This window comes from Notechis scutatus, chromosome 3 (genome assembly GCF_049901735.1).
Source record: "Notechis scutatus isolate UNSWTSFEM ecotype Mainland chromosome 3, rNotScu1.2, whole genome shotgun sequence".
Lineage (NCBI taxonomy): Eukaryota > Metazoa > Chordata > Lepidosauria > Squamata > Elapidae > Notechis > Notechis scutatus.
The window spans coordinates 206,258,980-206,273,346 of record NC_142011.1 but is presented as its reverse complement, the minus strand read 5'-3'; the positions used below and the strand labels follow the sequence as shown (position 1 = coordinate 206,273,346).

The 14,367-nt window shown below is 42.8% G+C and overlaps 1 protein-coding gene and 1 long non-coding RNA gene across 5 annotated transcripts in view; both read left to right on the top strand.

Moving 5' to 3' along the window:
* Positions 1-14,367, top strand: part of LOC148131573 (uncharacterized) — an 819,361-nt gene that overhangs the window by 270,032 nt on the left and 534,962 nt on the right. The window lies entirely within an intron of this gene.
* TSNARE1 (t-SNARE domain containing 1) overlaps positions 1-14,367 on the top strand; it is a 286,328-nt gene that overhangs the window by 149,398 nt on the left and 122,563 nt on the right. For all 4 annotated transcript variants that reach the window (XM_087962260.1, XM_087962261.1, XM_087962262.1 and 1 more), the window contains one exon: positions 4,239-4,406. In XM_087962260.1, the coding sequence (XP_087818386.1) occupies positions 4,239-4,406 (168 nt within the window). The remainder of the gene's footprint in view (positions 1-4,238; positions 4,407-14,367) is intronic.

Below are 14,367 nucleotides of genomic sequence, written 5' to 3'. Positions count from 1 at the left end.
GGTACATGACTGTCTGTTGGCCCAGCAGATGAAGCCGTGAAATGAACAGGAAGGAGAAGATGCTGAATAAAAGGATAGAAATGGAGCTTTTAAAGGACATGCTGGAGAGGTCAATCCTAAAGTGAACCTGGCTGAGTGTCAGAGTATATTCATGAACTGGAATAGAGCATGGTAACAAGGTCAGCCAATGAATAGGCATAGCAACTAAGTCACCCAATGAGGAATGTTTGGAAACTGAAACTAGAAGTAGCCTAGGCGTGGCTCTGTATTAAGCTCTGAAGCTGTGTTGAACTCTGTCTGTCTATTGAAAATGAAATTGCTTCTCTCTTCTGCTGTGTGTCTTGCTTGCGTGCTGAACTAAAGTGAAACTGATGTCTGTTTCTGTTTGAGTTTGCTCCATATTGGAAAAATCTACAACTGGTATTGTAAAATTTACTAGATGTGTTTATAAAGAAGTTAAATGAAGCCTCAGCCATCTGTGTTTACTTTTCTGGTGCTGAACTTACTCTGCAATACTTTGAATGCTGACTGTGATGACCCGTAGTCTCTCAAAATAACCCAAAACCCAACAAATACATTAAAGTCCGGTAAGGCCTTCAACTTAACTTCACTGTTTTATTAGGCACAGTTTAAAGTCACAAAAGTAAATAATGAGGCAAAAAGAAAACCAAAACAAACTGCATTGACCAGAGTTCCAAAGCAAGCCAAGATAACTAATCATAAACTCCAGGAAAATAACCAAGGAGAGTCCATGAACGCCACCAAAGATAAACCTCTTTCAAGGTGAACACTAAATTGACTCCTGCAAATTCTAACTGTGCAGTTGCAAACTTATATACATAGCTCCCACCTGCAAGCCACGAGTAATCTCCTCTTGAGTAGACCTCGCTTTTCCTTGATCCTTTCCTTCCTGCGTACCCTAGGATGGATAGGGGATGGACCTGGATCCTCCTCTGATTGCTCAGCCGGCCTCTGCCTTTCCCCAGCCTCCTCCTCCACCTCTGACACCACACTCCGACTCCCTGTTGGCTGTTCCTCCTCTTCCTCAGAGTCAGTTTCCACCAGGGGCATGACACTGACGCCATCTTGGAGGCCCATTTTTCACCCCTCCCTGAGCCTCTATACTTACCTGAGATCCGAAACAGCCCACGTGGGGACTCCTGGGAGAGGTGCGGTGGGGTGGGCAGGGGTGGGATTTGCAGATTCACAGAACTGGCCATAAAATTAGCAACCAGTTCACCTGAACCAGTGCGAACCACTAGCAACCCATCCTCTGATGATAACAGAGAATTTGGAGCCTTGTACTATCCTAATAGCCTAAATCTAGATTGGTGGTAAGAGCTATCTAAACAGGGCAACATTTATGCAAACTTTACCTATATATATAAGCAAACTTTACCTCATAAGTTATGTAATTTACAATTCTTAACTTACTAATGTCTTATGTCCAATTGATTGCCTTGCTACTTTTCTAACTGTGTCCAATACTGGATCTAAACCTTTTTTATATTTGAGGGATAAACAATATATGCAATTGACAGAGCTGAATTAGCATGCGAGTTTTAATTTCACAAAGGAGTAATTCAATTTTCCACCCTTTGAATTTCTACACTGCCTGGAACACTTGGTTGTATTTCAAGTATTTATCAGGTTTATTTCCTACAAAGCCCCTTTCTCTCTATCTGACAGATGTATGGATCATCACATTTAATAACCTGGGGCATACATCATATTTAATATTCCAGTTTCAGCAAAACTGAGGGAATTACAGAATCGTAAATAACAGAAATTTTGGGTTCAAATGTGGTTGTTGTTGTGGCCTGCTGGTGGCTAGCAGAGCTGGCAGCAGAGTCGGATAGTGAGGAGGTTGGGGAGGAACATGGGCCAGTCCTGGAGGCTGAGGAAGGCTTGGATGAGGGCTCTGCATCAGAGGCAGAAGATGGGGCCGGGGCAGTTGGACAGCAGTGAGGCGAGGGAGCAGCTTCCCAGCCTGCGCATGCTCAGAGCTGCCAAAAGAAAAGAAAAATTTACAATATAAGGGTCGGCATGGGAGTAAGGCCACAGGTAGATGGTGAATGGCCCCTCCCATATGGATTAAAAGAGGAGCAAAAGGGGAGGGGGGCTTTTGCAGGAAACAGTTCGTTCGTTGCAGAAGTGTGAAGATCTGACTGTGCATCTCAGAGACTCTGCGCTGAGTCCTTCCTTGTCAGCACTGCGTTTGGAAATATTTACTTGGCAGGTCTCCAAGCTAGATAAGGTCTGTGCTCCTAATTACACCCTTGAAAGATTGTTTACTAGGCCTTTGGCTGAAGGTGAATACAAGAAATTCACCTTTGTTTAATAAAAGGAGTTTTGCCGGGACAAAAAGTCTGCTTAGTGCTTTTTGAAGAAGCCGAGGTGAGAATAGTTGTAAGTCCAGGACTACTTGTATATAAATGTTTTTAAAAGATACATTAAGGAAATAATTAACCCACTCATGTAATGTTTGGTTTGGGTTATGTTCCTCCAGCTGTCTACAGGTGAAACTCGAAAAATTAGAATATCGCGCAAAAGTTTATGTATTTCAGTAATGCAACGTAAAAGGTGAAACTAATATATGAGATAGACTCATTACATGCAGAGCAAGATAGTTCAAGCCGTGATTTGTCATAATTGTGATGATGGTGGCTTACAGCTCATGAAAACCCCAAATCCACAGTCTCAGAAAATCAGAATATTAGAATATTACATATTACATCAATAAAACAAGGATTGTACACAGAACAATATCGAACCCCTGAAAAGTATAAGCATGCATATGTACTCAATACTTGGTTTGGGCCCCTTTTGCAGCAATTACTGCGTCAATGCGGCGTGGCATGGAAGCTATCAGCCTGTGGCAATGCTGAGGTGTTATGGAAGACCAGGATGCTTCAATAGTGGCCTTCAGCTCTTCTGCATTGTTCGGTCTCATCATCTCTCATCTTTCTCTTCGCAATGCCCCATAGATTCTCTATGGGGTTCAGGTCAGGTGAGTTAGCTGGCCAATCAAGCACAGTAATCCCATGGTTATTGAACCAGGTTTTGGTGCTTTTGGCAATGTGGGCAGGTGGCAAGTCCTGCTGGAAAATGAAGTCAGCATCCCCATAAAGCTTGTTCTGCGGAAGGAAGCATGAAGTGCTCCAAAATCTCCTGGTAGACGGACTTGTTGACCCTGGACTTAATGAAGCACCGTGGACCAACACCAGCAGATGACATGGCTCCCCAAATCAACACAGACTGTGGAAACCTCACACTGGACTTCAAGCATCTTGCAGTGTGTGCCTCTCCATTCTTCCTCCAGACTCTGGGTCCTTGTTTTTCAAATGAGATGCAAAAGTTGCTCTCATCAGAAAAGAGGACTTTGGACCACTGAGCAACAGGCCAGGTCTGTTTTTCTTTAGCCCAGGTAAGATGCTTCTGACGTTTGTTGTTCAGGAGTGGCTTGACAAGAGGAATACGACATTTGAAGCCCATGTCCAGGATCCGTCTGTGTGTGGTGGCTCTTGATGCACTGAGTCAAGCCTCGGTCCACTCCTTGTGAAAGTCCCCAACACTTTTGAATGGACTTTTCCTGACAATCCTCTCCAGGCTGCAGTCATCCCTGCTGCTTGTGCACCTTTTCCTTCCGCACTTTTCCCTTCCACATAACTTTCTATTAATGTGCTTTGATACAGCACTTTGGGAACATCCAACTTCTTTTGCAATTACTTTTGAGGCTTTCCCTCCTTATGGAGGGTGTCAGTGATGGTTTTCTGCACAACTGTCAGATCAGCAGTCTTTCCCATGATTGTGATTCCTACTGAACCAGACTGAGAGACCATTTAAAGACTCAGGAACCCTTTGCAGGTGTTATGGCTTAATTAGCTGATTAGAGTGGGACACTTTGAGCCTAGCATGTTGAACCTTTTCACAATATTCTAATTTTCTGAGATTGTGGATTTGGGGTTTTCATGAGCTTTAAGCCATCATCATCACAATTATGACACATCACAGCTTGAACTATCTTGCTCTGCATGTAATGAGTCTATCTCATATATTAGTTTCACCTTTTAAGTTGCATTACTGAAATAAATGACCTTTTGCACAATATTCTGATTTTTTTTTTGAGTTTCACCTGTCGTAGTCCCCTCAGATCATGGTGTCCCTCCTACGTGTCTCTCTCTTTTAGCTTTTGAATCCCACCGTTCTAATCCTACAGTTTTGGTTCTTCTCCTCAGCAAAGCCCCAAGACACCTTTCTCCGACCTGGCTGATGATGAGAAGATCTTCGGCGGTGAAGACGGCTCACAGCTGGAAGAGAGCCAGGAAAATGCCCTGCTGTCCGAGATCACAGAAGAGGACCTAGAAGTGATCCGTCAACGGGAAGAAGCTCTCCAGCAGATTGAGGTCAGTAATAATTATAAGAAAGCTGGAAATCTCCAAGCCAATTCAAATTCAGAATAGAGCTGGAAGGAACCTTGGAGGTCTTCTAATGCTTGCTCAAGCTGGAGGCCCTGCACCATTTCAGATAAATGGCTGTCCGGTCTCTTCTTCAAAACCTCAAGTGATGGAGCATTTATAACTTCTGGAGGCAAGTCGTTCCACTGATTCTGTCGGAAAATTTCTCCTTTGCTCTAGGTTGCTTCTCTCCTTGATTGGTTTCCATCCATTTTTTCTTGTTCTGCCTTCTGGTGCTTTGGAAAATAGGTTGACCCCCCACTTCTTTGTGGCAGCCCCTGAGATATTGGAACACTGCTAACATGTCACCCCAGTCCTTCTTTTCCCTGGACATACCCAAATCCTACAATTGTCCTTCATATGTTTTAATCTTTCTTTTCTTTCTTTCTTTCTTTCTCTTTCTTTCTTTCTTTCTTTCTTTCTTTCTTTTTCTTTCTTTCTTTCTTTCTTTCTTTCTTTCTTTCTTTCTTTCTTTCTTTCTTTCTTTCTTTCTTTCTTTCTTTCTTTCTTTCTTTCCAGGTCTTTATACCTGGGTCCTCAGAACCAATATTCCTCAAAAGCTAATCTAGAGCTTCCAATATACTGACTCCAATTTTCCAAAGCAGGATGCGGAGTTCCATCCAATCCCAATTCTCCATGACCCCATGACCTCTGGCGCTTGCCATAAATTACAAGAGGAAACTACCAGCTTCACCTTGGCCGCAGGAAGTGCAGATGCAAGGAGAAGTGGTCAGGCAGCTTTCATGCCTAAAACAGTATCAGAACTCACGGTCTCCCGGTGATCAGCCCAAAGCCATTCGATCATTTTTTTCATGCATAAGACAGGACTAGAACTCACCGTCTCCTGGTGATTGCCTCAATGTTGTGACCTGTCAGCCGCTGGCTCCTTAAGCAGCCAAATCAGAGGAGGAGGAGGAGTTGTGGGAGTCAAGGTCAACATGAAGGCAGTGTGAGAACTCCGAAGGGGAAGAGGGAATGGAGCTAGCAGAGAGAGAGAGAGAGGCAGAGGCAGAGCCTGGGCTATCCATCAGCCCTCAGATGGGGAGTCAACAGCCCCCAGGTCTGGAGGTGTCTGGTGAGGAAGAGGAGGAGCAGCTGGGTCCAGTGCCTGACCCACAGATGCACAGAAGGCAGAGGAGAGGAGAGCAGTGGAAATCTGTGGGCCGGTCCTTAGGACGGAAGAGCCACCACTGCTAGCAAAGCCCCTCCTAGCTCTGGGAATAAAAGGCAGCGGGTGGAGATGAATAGATATGGCAGACAAGTATTTATCTCCCCTACCGGACAGACTTGTTAGCCTGCGGTGAGAAAGAAACTTTTTTCCTGGGGCTGCTGGCAGTCCTAATAAAGGAATCATTAATTTAAATACAGGAGGTTTGTCATGTTTGGGGAGCTGGGTCAGAACATTGAAGATCACCCATCCAACTTTCATGCCTATGTCATTTTATCATCATTAGCCACCAACTCCTCCCAAGCTCATCTTTAAATAGCAAATTAGCTGGAAAAAATAATCCATCTCGGTAGCCTCTGGATCTGGACAGCTTCCTTTTCTTCGGAGCTCTTAATCTGTCCATCTTTAAAAATCGGGCACATCTGTTGTCCCCGTTTCTCCTAACCCTGCAGACACCCAGAGAAAATCTTGCTTCCCCGGCAGATGTTAAAACGGAGAATGAACTCGGTGGAGGAACTTGCAAATAGAATCCTAAAGCTGGATTAGGAGATACAGTCTTGGGTCTCCCTAATTGGATTAAGCTTAATTGCTTCGAGGTGGATCTGGGAATATTCCTAACGCAGCAGGAATTATGATGTTATCAACCCTAGTAGAAGAACGTAAGACGTTCGAACAACTGTCCATGGCCATCGGGTTTCCAAGCAGGGGAGAGACCAAGGACCAAAGCATGATTTAATGTAAATTGCAGCCTTAATCCAACTGAGGGGAATTATATGGGGCAATAGATCTCTAATGAAGCTAATTTTACGCTGATGTTTATCTCCTGTGCTTCAAAGGGCATGGAGTGTGTAGAAATATGGCTGAGTGGTTGCAAGGGTTCCCTGATCTCCTGTTCACATGGACAGGTGTCATTTCTAGATTACCAACGAAAGTGCTGGGAAAAACTCACCGTCCTTACAATAAGCCACACAAATGGAGGGGGCCTGTTCCTAAGGGCCCCCAAGTTACCAATAGAAGAAACCGAATGGTGGTGGCTGAAGGCTTTTTTCTCCTTTCATCCACTGAGACTTGGAATACTGCATCCAATTTTGGCCACCAAAATATAGATAGATGGATGGATAGATAGATAGATAGATAGATAGATAGATAGATAGATAGATAGATAGATAGATAGATGATAGATAGATAGAGATAGAGAGATATAGAGATAGATAGATAGATAGATAGATAGATAGATAGATAGATAGATAGATAGAGATAGAGATAGAGATAGAGATAGAGATAGAGATAGAGATAGAGATAGAGATAGAGATAGAGATATACCGTATTTATCGGCGTATAACACGCACTTTTTCCCCCTGAAAATAGGGGGCAAATGATGTATGCGTGTTATACGCCGATATAATGTTAAGAAGCCTTCGGTGAATGCTGCTGGGATCGGGGATCAAGGACACAAATGAAAGAAGGGGAGGGAGGAAGCAACTGAAGCCTGTCCTTCTCTCTGGGTCAGCTCTCTCAGTCGCTCTCTCGCTCCTCCACCAGCACAGGAAGAAACTGCTTCAAAGAAGCAGGGGCGACTTTCCTGTCGCCGCAGCTTCCCTGAAGCGCCCGTTTCTCCCCACCCCACCCCGTCCGCCCACCCGCCCGCCCGCAGTGCTCCGTTCTGCCTGCCTGCCTTCGTTAATGGTTGAATCGGAACAGCTTCGGCTGAGTAAAAGAGGCGAATAGTTATTATTCTCAGCCGAAGCTGCTCCCAAACAACCAGAAACTAAGGCAGGCAGGCAGGCAGGCAGAATGGGACACTGTGGATTGAGCGCGCGCGCGGGTGGGAGTGGGGGTGAAACGGCGCTCGAATAGCTGCGGCGACAGGAAAGCCCCGCTTCTTTGAAGCAGTTTCTTCCTTGGATGGTGGAGCAGCAGAGAGCGAAGCCTCCTTCTCTTCTCTTCCCCCCCGCCCGGTCCTTGCAAAAATTTTCTGCTTGAAACCGGTCCCTGGTACAAAAAGGTTGGGGACCACTGATTTACCTTATAAGTGGTAATAATATTAATAAAAAAAAGTTCTGAGCTACCCTTATTTTGCTTCAAAGTTTTTATTTAGAAATTTAATTTTTTTCCTGAAATTTCCCTCTTAAAATGAAGATGCGTGTTATACGCCTGTGCGTGTTATACGCCGATAAATACGGTAGATATAGATATAGAGATAGAGATAGATATAGAGATATATAGAGATAGAGATATATAGAGATAGAGATAGAGATAGAGATAGATAGATAGATAGATAGATAGATAGATAGATAGATAGATAGATAGATAGATAGATAGATAGATAGATAGATAGATAGATAGATAGATAGATATACAGATACAGATACAGATACAGATACAGATACAGATACAGATAGATTAGATAGATAGATAGATAGATAGATAGATAGATAGATAGATAGATAGATATATAGATATATAGATATATAGATATATAGATATATAGATATACAGATACAGATACAGATACAGATAGATTAGATAGATAGATAGATAGATAGATAGATAGATAGATAGATAGATAGATAGATAGATAGATGTTGAGACTCTGGGGAGAGTGCAGAGAAGCACAACAGAGAGGATTAGGGGATGGGAGGATAAAATGTATGAAGAAAGTGTAGAGTTGTAATTGCAGGAATGTTCCAATCTCGAATGGCAAACCTCAGATAATGAATGTTTCCAAGCAAATACAACTCAGGTAAACAAAGTCACTAATCTAAAGGAGGATTAGAGAGAAGAAGTAAACATATGTTAGACTTTAAATAGAGATAATTAATTACTGTGCTAAACAGTGACGAAAGTTAAGCAGTAACCAAAGTTAACCAGTGATGGAGGATAATTAAAAATGTGCATAAATGCAAGACTAGACTCCAGTAAAGATCATCATGATTCAGTTGTTCATGATCAAACGACTCGACTGCCTCGTCATTACAACAGATAGGTTGCAGGGATTGGGTTACGTCTCGTCTAATGAAGAGAAGGACTGGGGTAGTTATGTGTTATGCTACCGGAACTGGTAGTAAAAAAAAAAAAGCCTCCAATGACCAAGCACACCCATCAAGCCATGCCCACCGAACGGGTGGTAAAACAATTTGAATCCCACCGCTGACTAGGGGTGACAAGGCAGCAGACCTCCAATATTTAAGTAAGGGGCGTGCACAATGGTGCCTCTACCGCCCCTGTCTTATTGTCCCCATTTATTCGTACCTATTTCCTGTATTCTTTCTCATGTTTATACTTACACCTATTATCTTGTAAGCAATTGACAAATCAAAAATAAATGAAGAAAAAATATATAAATAAATTTCAGTGGTTGCCACAAAGGAGAGGGAATCAATTTATTCTCCAAAGCACCAGAAGGCAGGATAAGAATCAATGGGTGGAAACTAATCAAGGAGAGAAGCAACCGAGAATTAACAAGAAATTTACCAACAGTTAGAACGATCAACCAGTGGAACACCTTGCCACCAGAAGTTGTGGGTGCTCCAACACTGAAGGCTTTTAAGAAGGGACTGGACAGCCATTTCTCTTGCATGGGATAGCATCTTCTGCTTGACCAGGGGGTTGGACTAAAAGACCTCCAAGGTCCCTTTCATCTCTGTTATTCTGTTCTAAGAATGATATGGTAGACACAGAGGGCAGCTGCTGAATGCCAGCGAAGGACGCAGTTCTTTCGAAGGGATGCAGGAAAATGCTGTATTTGTCCTCACATTTATTCCAAGCTTGACTTCTTTCCAAAGGGCTGCATAAGGCTACAACAGAAAAATCTAGTTATTTTTTTTTTCATTCCGCAGAGAGGCAAAGTGTCTTTTGCGTGTGCTCTGAGGAGTTTCACAGCCAGTAAAGTACAGTCTTGTTATATGTGTGTGTGTGTGTGTAGACAGAGAGAAGTTAAAAGGAAGCAGTTAAAAGGAAGAAGCAGCTGCAAGCTCACATTACTCCGAGAAGCACAGAGCTGAAGACACAAGCCTGAAGATGATGAATGAGACTTCATCGAAACGTTGCCTAGATACTTCCAATCTTACGCGGGAGAAAACCCGAATAACCAAAGATCCACATACAAATACCGGAGAACCTCAGAAAACAAACATATATATATATATATATATATATATATATATATATATATATATATATATATATATATATATATATACACATACATACCTATACCTATACCTATACCTATACCTATACCTATACCTATACCTATACCTATACCTATACCTATCTATCTATCTATCTATCTATCTATCTATCTATCTATCTATCTATCTATCTATATTCTTAAGTTTTCACAGGTATTTATATGTATGGTATTCAGCTTTGTTCGGGTATTTTCCCATGTCATTATAGTTGTGCTTTTAAAGTTGTAGCAACGTTTTGGCAGAATCTCATCTGTCATCATCAGGCTTCTGTATTGTGTTCGTCTGTGAGTCAGACTTTCACAGGGAGAATGGTGATGGTATCATGTGTTGTTTTGGGTCCGGTGTTGGTTTTCATGGCTGGGACTCGTTTGTTGGTAAGGGCTAGTTTCCAGATGTCTGGTAGGTGGGAGGCATTGTCCCGTCTATTCATGTACAACAACATATGACACCACCACCATTCTCCCTCACCAGACTCAAACCCAAACCCATCCCATAGACGAAAGACAACCACCATCCAGAAACCAGACCATGGCTGCATCACCAGCTGCCACACACCCTGACCCCCAAACCAAGCAAGCGGACAAATGCCATGAGCACATATCCAGGGCTCAAACTCGGAGCCAAACCAAAACCTGGAACATCACATCACAGCCACCCACTCAGGATATCACATCACACAACTCAGGAGGTTACACCACAAAACCTCAGGATGTTACAACACAGCCAATGACCCAGGAGATTACAGCACAAGACCCAGGATGTCACAACAATAGAACTCAGAAGGTCATCACACAGCCCATGACCCAGGTCATTATGACCCAGGAGATTACAGCACAAGAGCCAGGATGTCAAAACAATAGAACTCAGAAGGTCATCACATAGCCCATGACCCAGGTCGTTACAACACAGGAGGCTGATAGACACACAGCCAATACCTCAGCCACACATGTTCTTACAAAAAAGCCAGCCCATCTGCCAGCCCACCAAACATCAACTCCATCAACCAATCAAGAAATGACAACACAGCCAGCCTCCCCACCAGTATATATAGGGAGATGGCATCTCCGATCACTCTTTGCTCGCACAAGCACGAAGCCGAAAGCACCAGCCTGAAGATGGCGAGTGGGACCTCGTCGAAACATTGCCAAGATGCTCTCAATCTTACATGGAAAAAGACCCGAACACGCCAAGACCTTCATGTGTGTGTGTGTGTGTGTGTGTGTGTGTGTGTACTGTATGTATGTATAATGTATTATATATTATGCTTTATCAAAAGGAATAAAATGCAAAGCAAAGAAAACAGAAAAAAACATACATCCAACAACAACAGTAACAACAACAAAAAATGGGTACAAAAAAGGCGGGGAAATGAGCCAAGTCTAACACTCAACATAGAAAAATAAAATAAAAATAAAAATCCACCCTTGCTGGATGCTGGAAAGAAAATCAAATAAAGATGATAAATTCTCCTCCCCTTACATAATGGGTCTACAGATAATTATAAGTTTGCTCATCCTTATGTAATGTGAAAAATGTATAAACAAATATTCCTCATGTTGTTCAGAAACAAATATTTATAATAATCAAATCTGCCCAACATCTAATCATAATATAAAGTACAGTCATGTAAACAGCTGCATCAATACTCTGTCATCCAAAGAGTTATTTCTTGAGTCCCAAATCTTGAAAAAATGATGAATCTTATCTGTAATGTAGGTATTAGATGCCTTCTGAAAAAGACAGAAACAAGAAAAGTCATTACACCAATCCACCCCCTTCGAGTTAATCCCAGATTATATGAACAAATTGAAATCTAAATATTTCAGAAGTTGTGGATGTAGGGTTAAACAAGGAGAAAGGAAGGACTAGTGCAAACATATAATGTCAGTCCATTATCTGTCCAGGTAGATCCAGTTCATGGTTATAAGAAATAAGTAAGAAGTATTTTTGGTAATGACCTGCTGGATTTCTCCATCATACCAATAAAAGTGATATTTGTAGGTGGGGCTTGAACTGCAAGGTCCTTGGTGCTCCCTGAGCTTGGTTGTTTTCTTACTGACTTTTCATTGCCAAGCTTGGTAACGTCATCAGTGCTAGTTGGGTTCTCAATATCCCTCACTCTGTATGTTTGTTCAAAGCCATATTTCATAAAACTGTGCAGTGAGACACATTGGTTCAGCTCAACCCATTCCCAGAGCTCAAAGTCGCTGTCATGCCCCTGTTGGAGTCTGATTCTCAGGGAGAGGAAGAACACCTGACAGGGAGTGGGAGTGTGGCTCCGGAAGTTGTGAAAGAGGCTGGAGAAGGGCACAGGCCGGCTGGGCATTCAGGGAGGAGTGGATAAGGGAGAAAAGTGAATGGTGTGGTCTATGGGGGAGGAAAGGGCCTTGATCCCCTTCATGGGCTGCAGCTGTGAGAACTGTTTAAAAGGACAAACTGCGCATGGCCCAGTGCTGGAAGCAAAGCGTGAAATAATTCTAGTCTGTCTGTTCTTATCTCAGTTTTGGCGTCCTTCCCAGTGTGTGTATTTCGATATCTGTGGACGTCTTCAAGCCCTTATCCTGCCTTGTCTCTTTAATTCTTCAGTGTGGTTTGTGTTGTTGTTTTTCTATTTATAATTTATATGTATTTTGAATTTGAACAGAAATTCTTTCTTTTTGCAACTATTTGTGGGGGAGTTTTTTCTCCAGTCAATGATAATTGGACCTTTAAAGCCAAGTTGAAGGAATTAAAGGGACTTCGCCTGTTTTTGGAGACGTTGTTGCTTTTGTATCCCACCCTGGGTCATCACAGTCACTTAATGGTGAGATGAATTTGATGGTGAGATGAGCATGCATGTAAATTTAATATATAAAAAACTATATTGTTTAGTGGGTTGTGCAAAACCAGACCATCTCTTTGGCCTGCAACACGACTGCTGTCAACAAAAGTGGAAAAGTTTGTGAGGCAGCAGAATTGACACTACAAAGGAACAATGTTGCTGAGAGTCATAACATTGGGCGGTTAAATTGTATCTCCTTCTGGGAGAGGTGGGCTGCTGCCGGTTCTAGCAAACCGTTAGTTAAAATTCTGCACAGTTTGGTGAACTGGCAAATCCCACAACTGGCTGGCCCCGCCCCTGCTCATTTTTCAGGTCATTTTTGGGCCCAAAATGACCCCAAAATGGCCTTAAAACAGCCAGAAAATAGCCCAAAATGGCCTTAAAATGGCCTAAAAACAGCCTTAAAATGGCCTAAAAACAGCCTTAAAATGGCCTAAAAACAGCCTTAAAATGGCCTAAAAACATCCTTAAAATGGCCTGGAAAGTGGCCAGAAAAACAGTTTGAAATTGGCCTAAAAATAGCCTGAAAACAGCCCAAAAATGGGCTGAAAATGGCCCAAAAAAACAGGTCAAAAATGGGTGGGGGTGGAGCCAGCCAGTGGTGGGATTAGTACTAACCGGCTGAATCCTACTTCTGCCTTGAGACGAGTGGCTGGGAGGCGGGTCTGGGTGTGATGAGTGACAGCACCCAGTCACATGCCCACCCAGCCAGTCCATAGGGCAGAGAATTGTTTGTTAAAAAATTTGAAGCCCACCACTGAATAAGATACCGGGAGAAACTAGGTAACATCATCAGTGCTAAAAGGGAGTAGGGTTTGCAGTGGAGGAGGAGGACTGTGGAATCCTTGGTGCTGTCAGAGTTTGGTGGTTTTTCTTGCAGATGTTTCATGACCCAATTAGGTAACATCATTAATACTAGAAGGGAGTGGAGGGAGAAGGAGGAGATGCGGTCCCAAGCCTGGAAAGTAACTTATTGTTTCCTCTATTTCATAATGTTAATTACTCATTCAGAAGTGTAACTTTGGTCCCAGCCCTTGCGTAGTTATGTTCCTGCAGCCACGAAGAGCAACTGGTTCAATAAGTGTAGATTGTCCTCTTGCAGAGCAGAACTGGATACCCTCGCATCTAAAATGACAAAGAGAACCTGGGAGAAACAGGTCTTGGTGGTACGGTATGCATGTGAGTTTAATATAACACCACAAAATATAACTCCTCACCACCCTCACCACTACACAAATATAACCCGCATCACCACCAACTAATTAGTGGTGGTATGCTACCCAGTTTGGACCGTTGTGCGAACAGTCGTAAAAAATCAATGATCAGCTGACAGGAGAGAAAAACACTTTGACCATCAACTAATTAGTGGTGGTATGCTACCGGTTTGGACCGGTTGTACCGAACCGGTGGTAAAAATATCCAATGATCAGCTGAGAGGAGGAAAAAAAACACTTTGACCATCAACTAATTAGTGGTGATATGTTACCGGTTTGGACCGGTTGTACCGAACCGGTCGTAAAAAAAATCCAATGATCAGCTGAGAGGAGGAAAAAAACACTTTGACCATCAACTAATTAGTGGTGGTATGCTACCGGTTTGGACCGGTTGTACCGAACCGGTCGTAAAAAAATCCAATGATCAGCTGAGAGGAGGAAAAAGACACTTTGACCATCAACTAATTAGTGGTGATATGTTACGGTTTGGACCGGTTGTACCGAACCGTCGTAA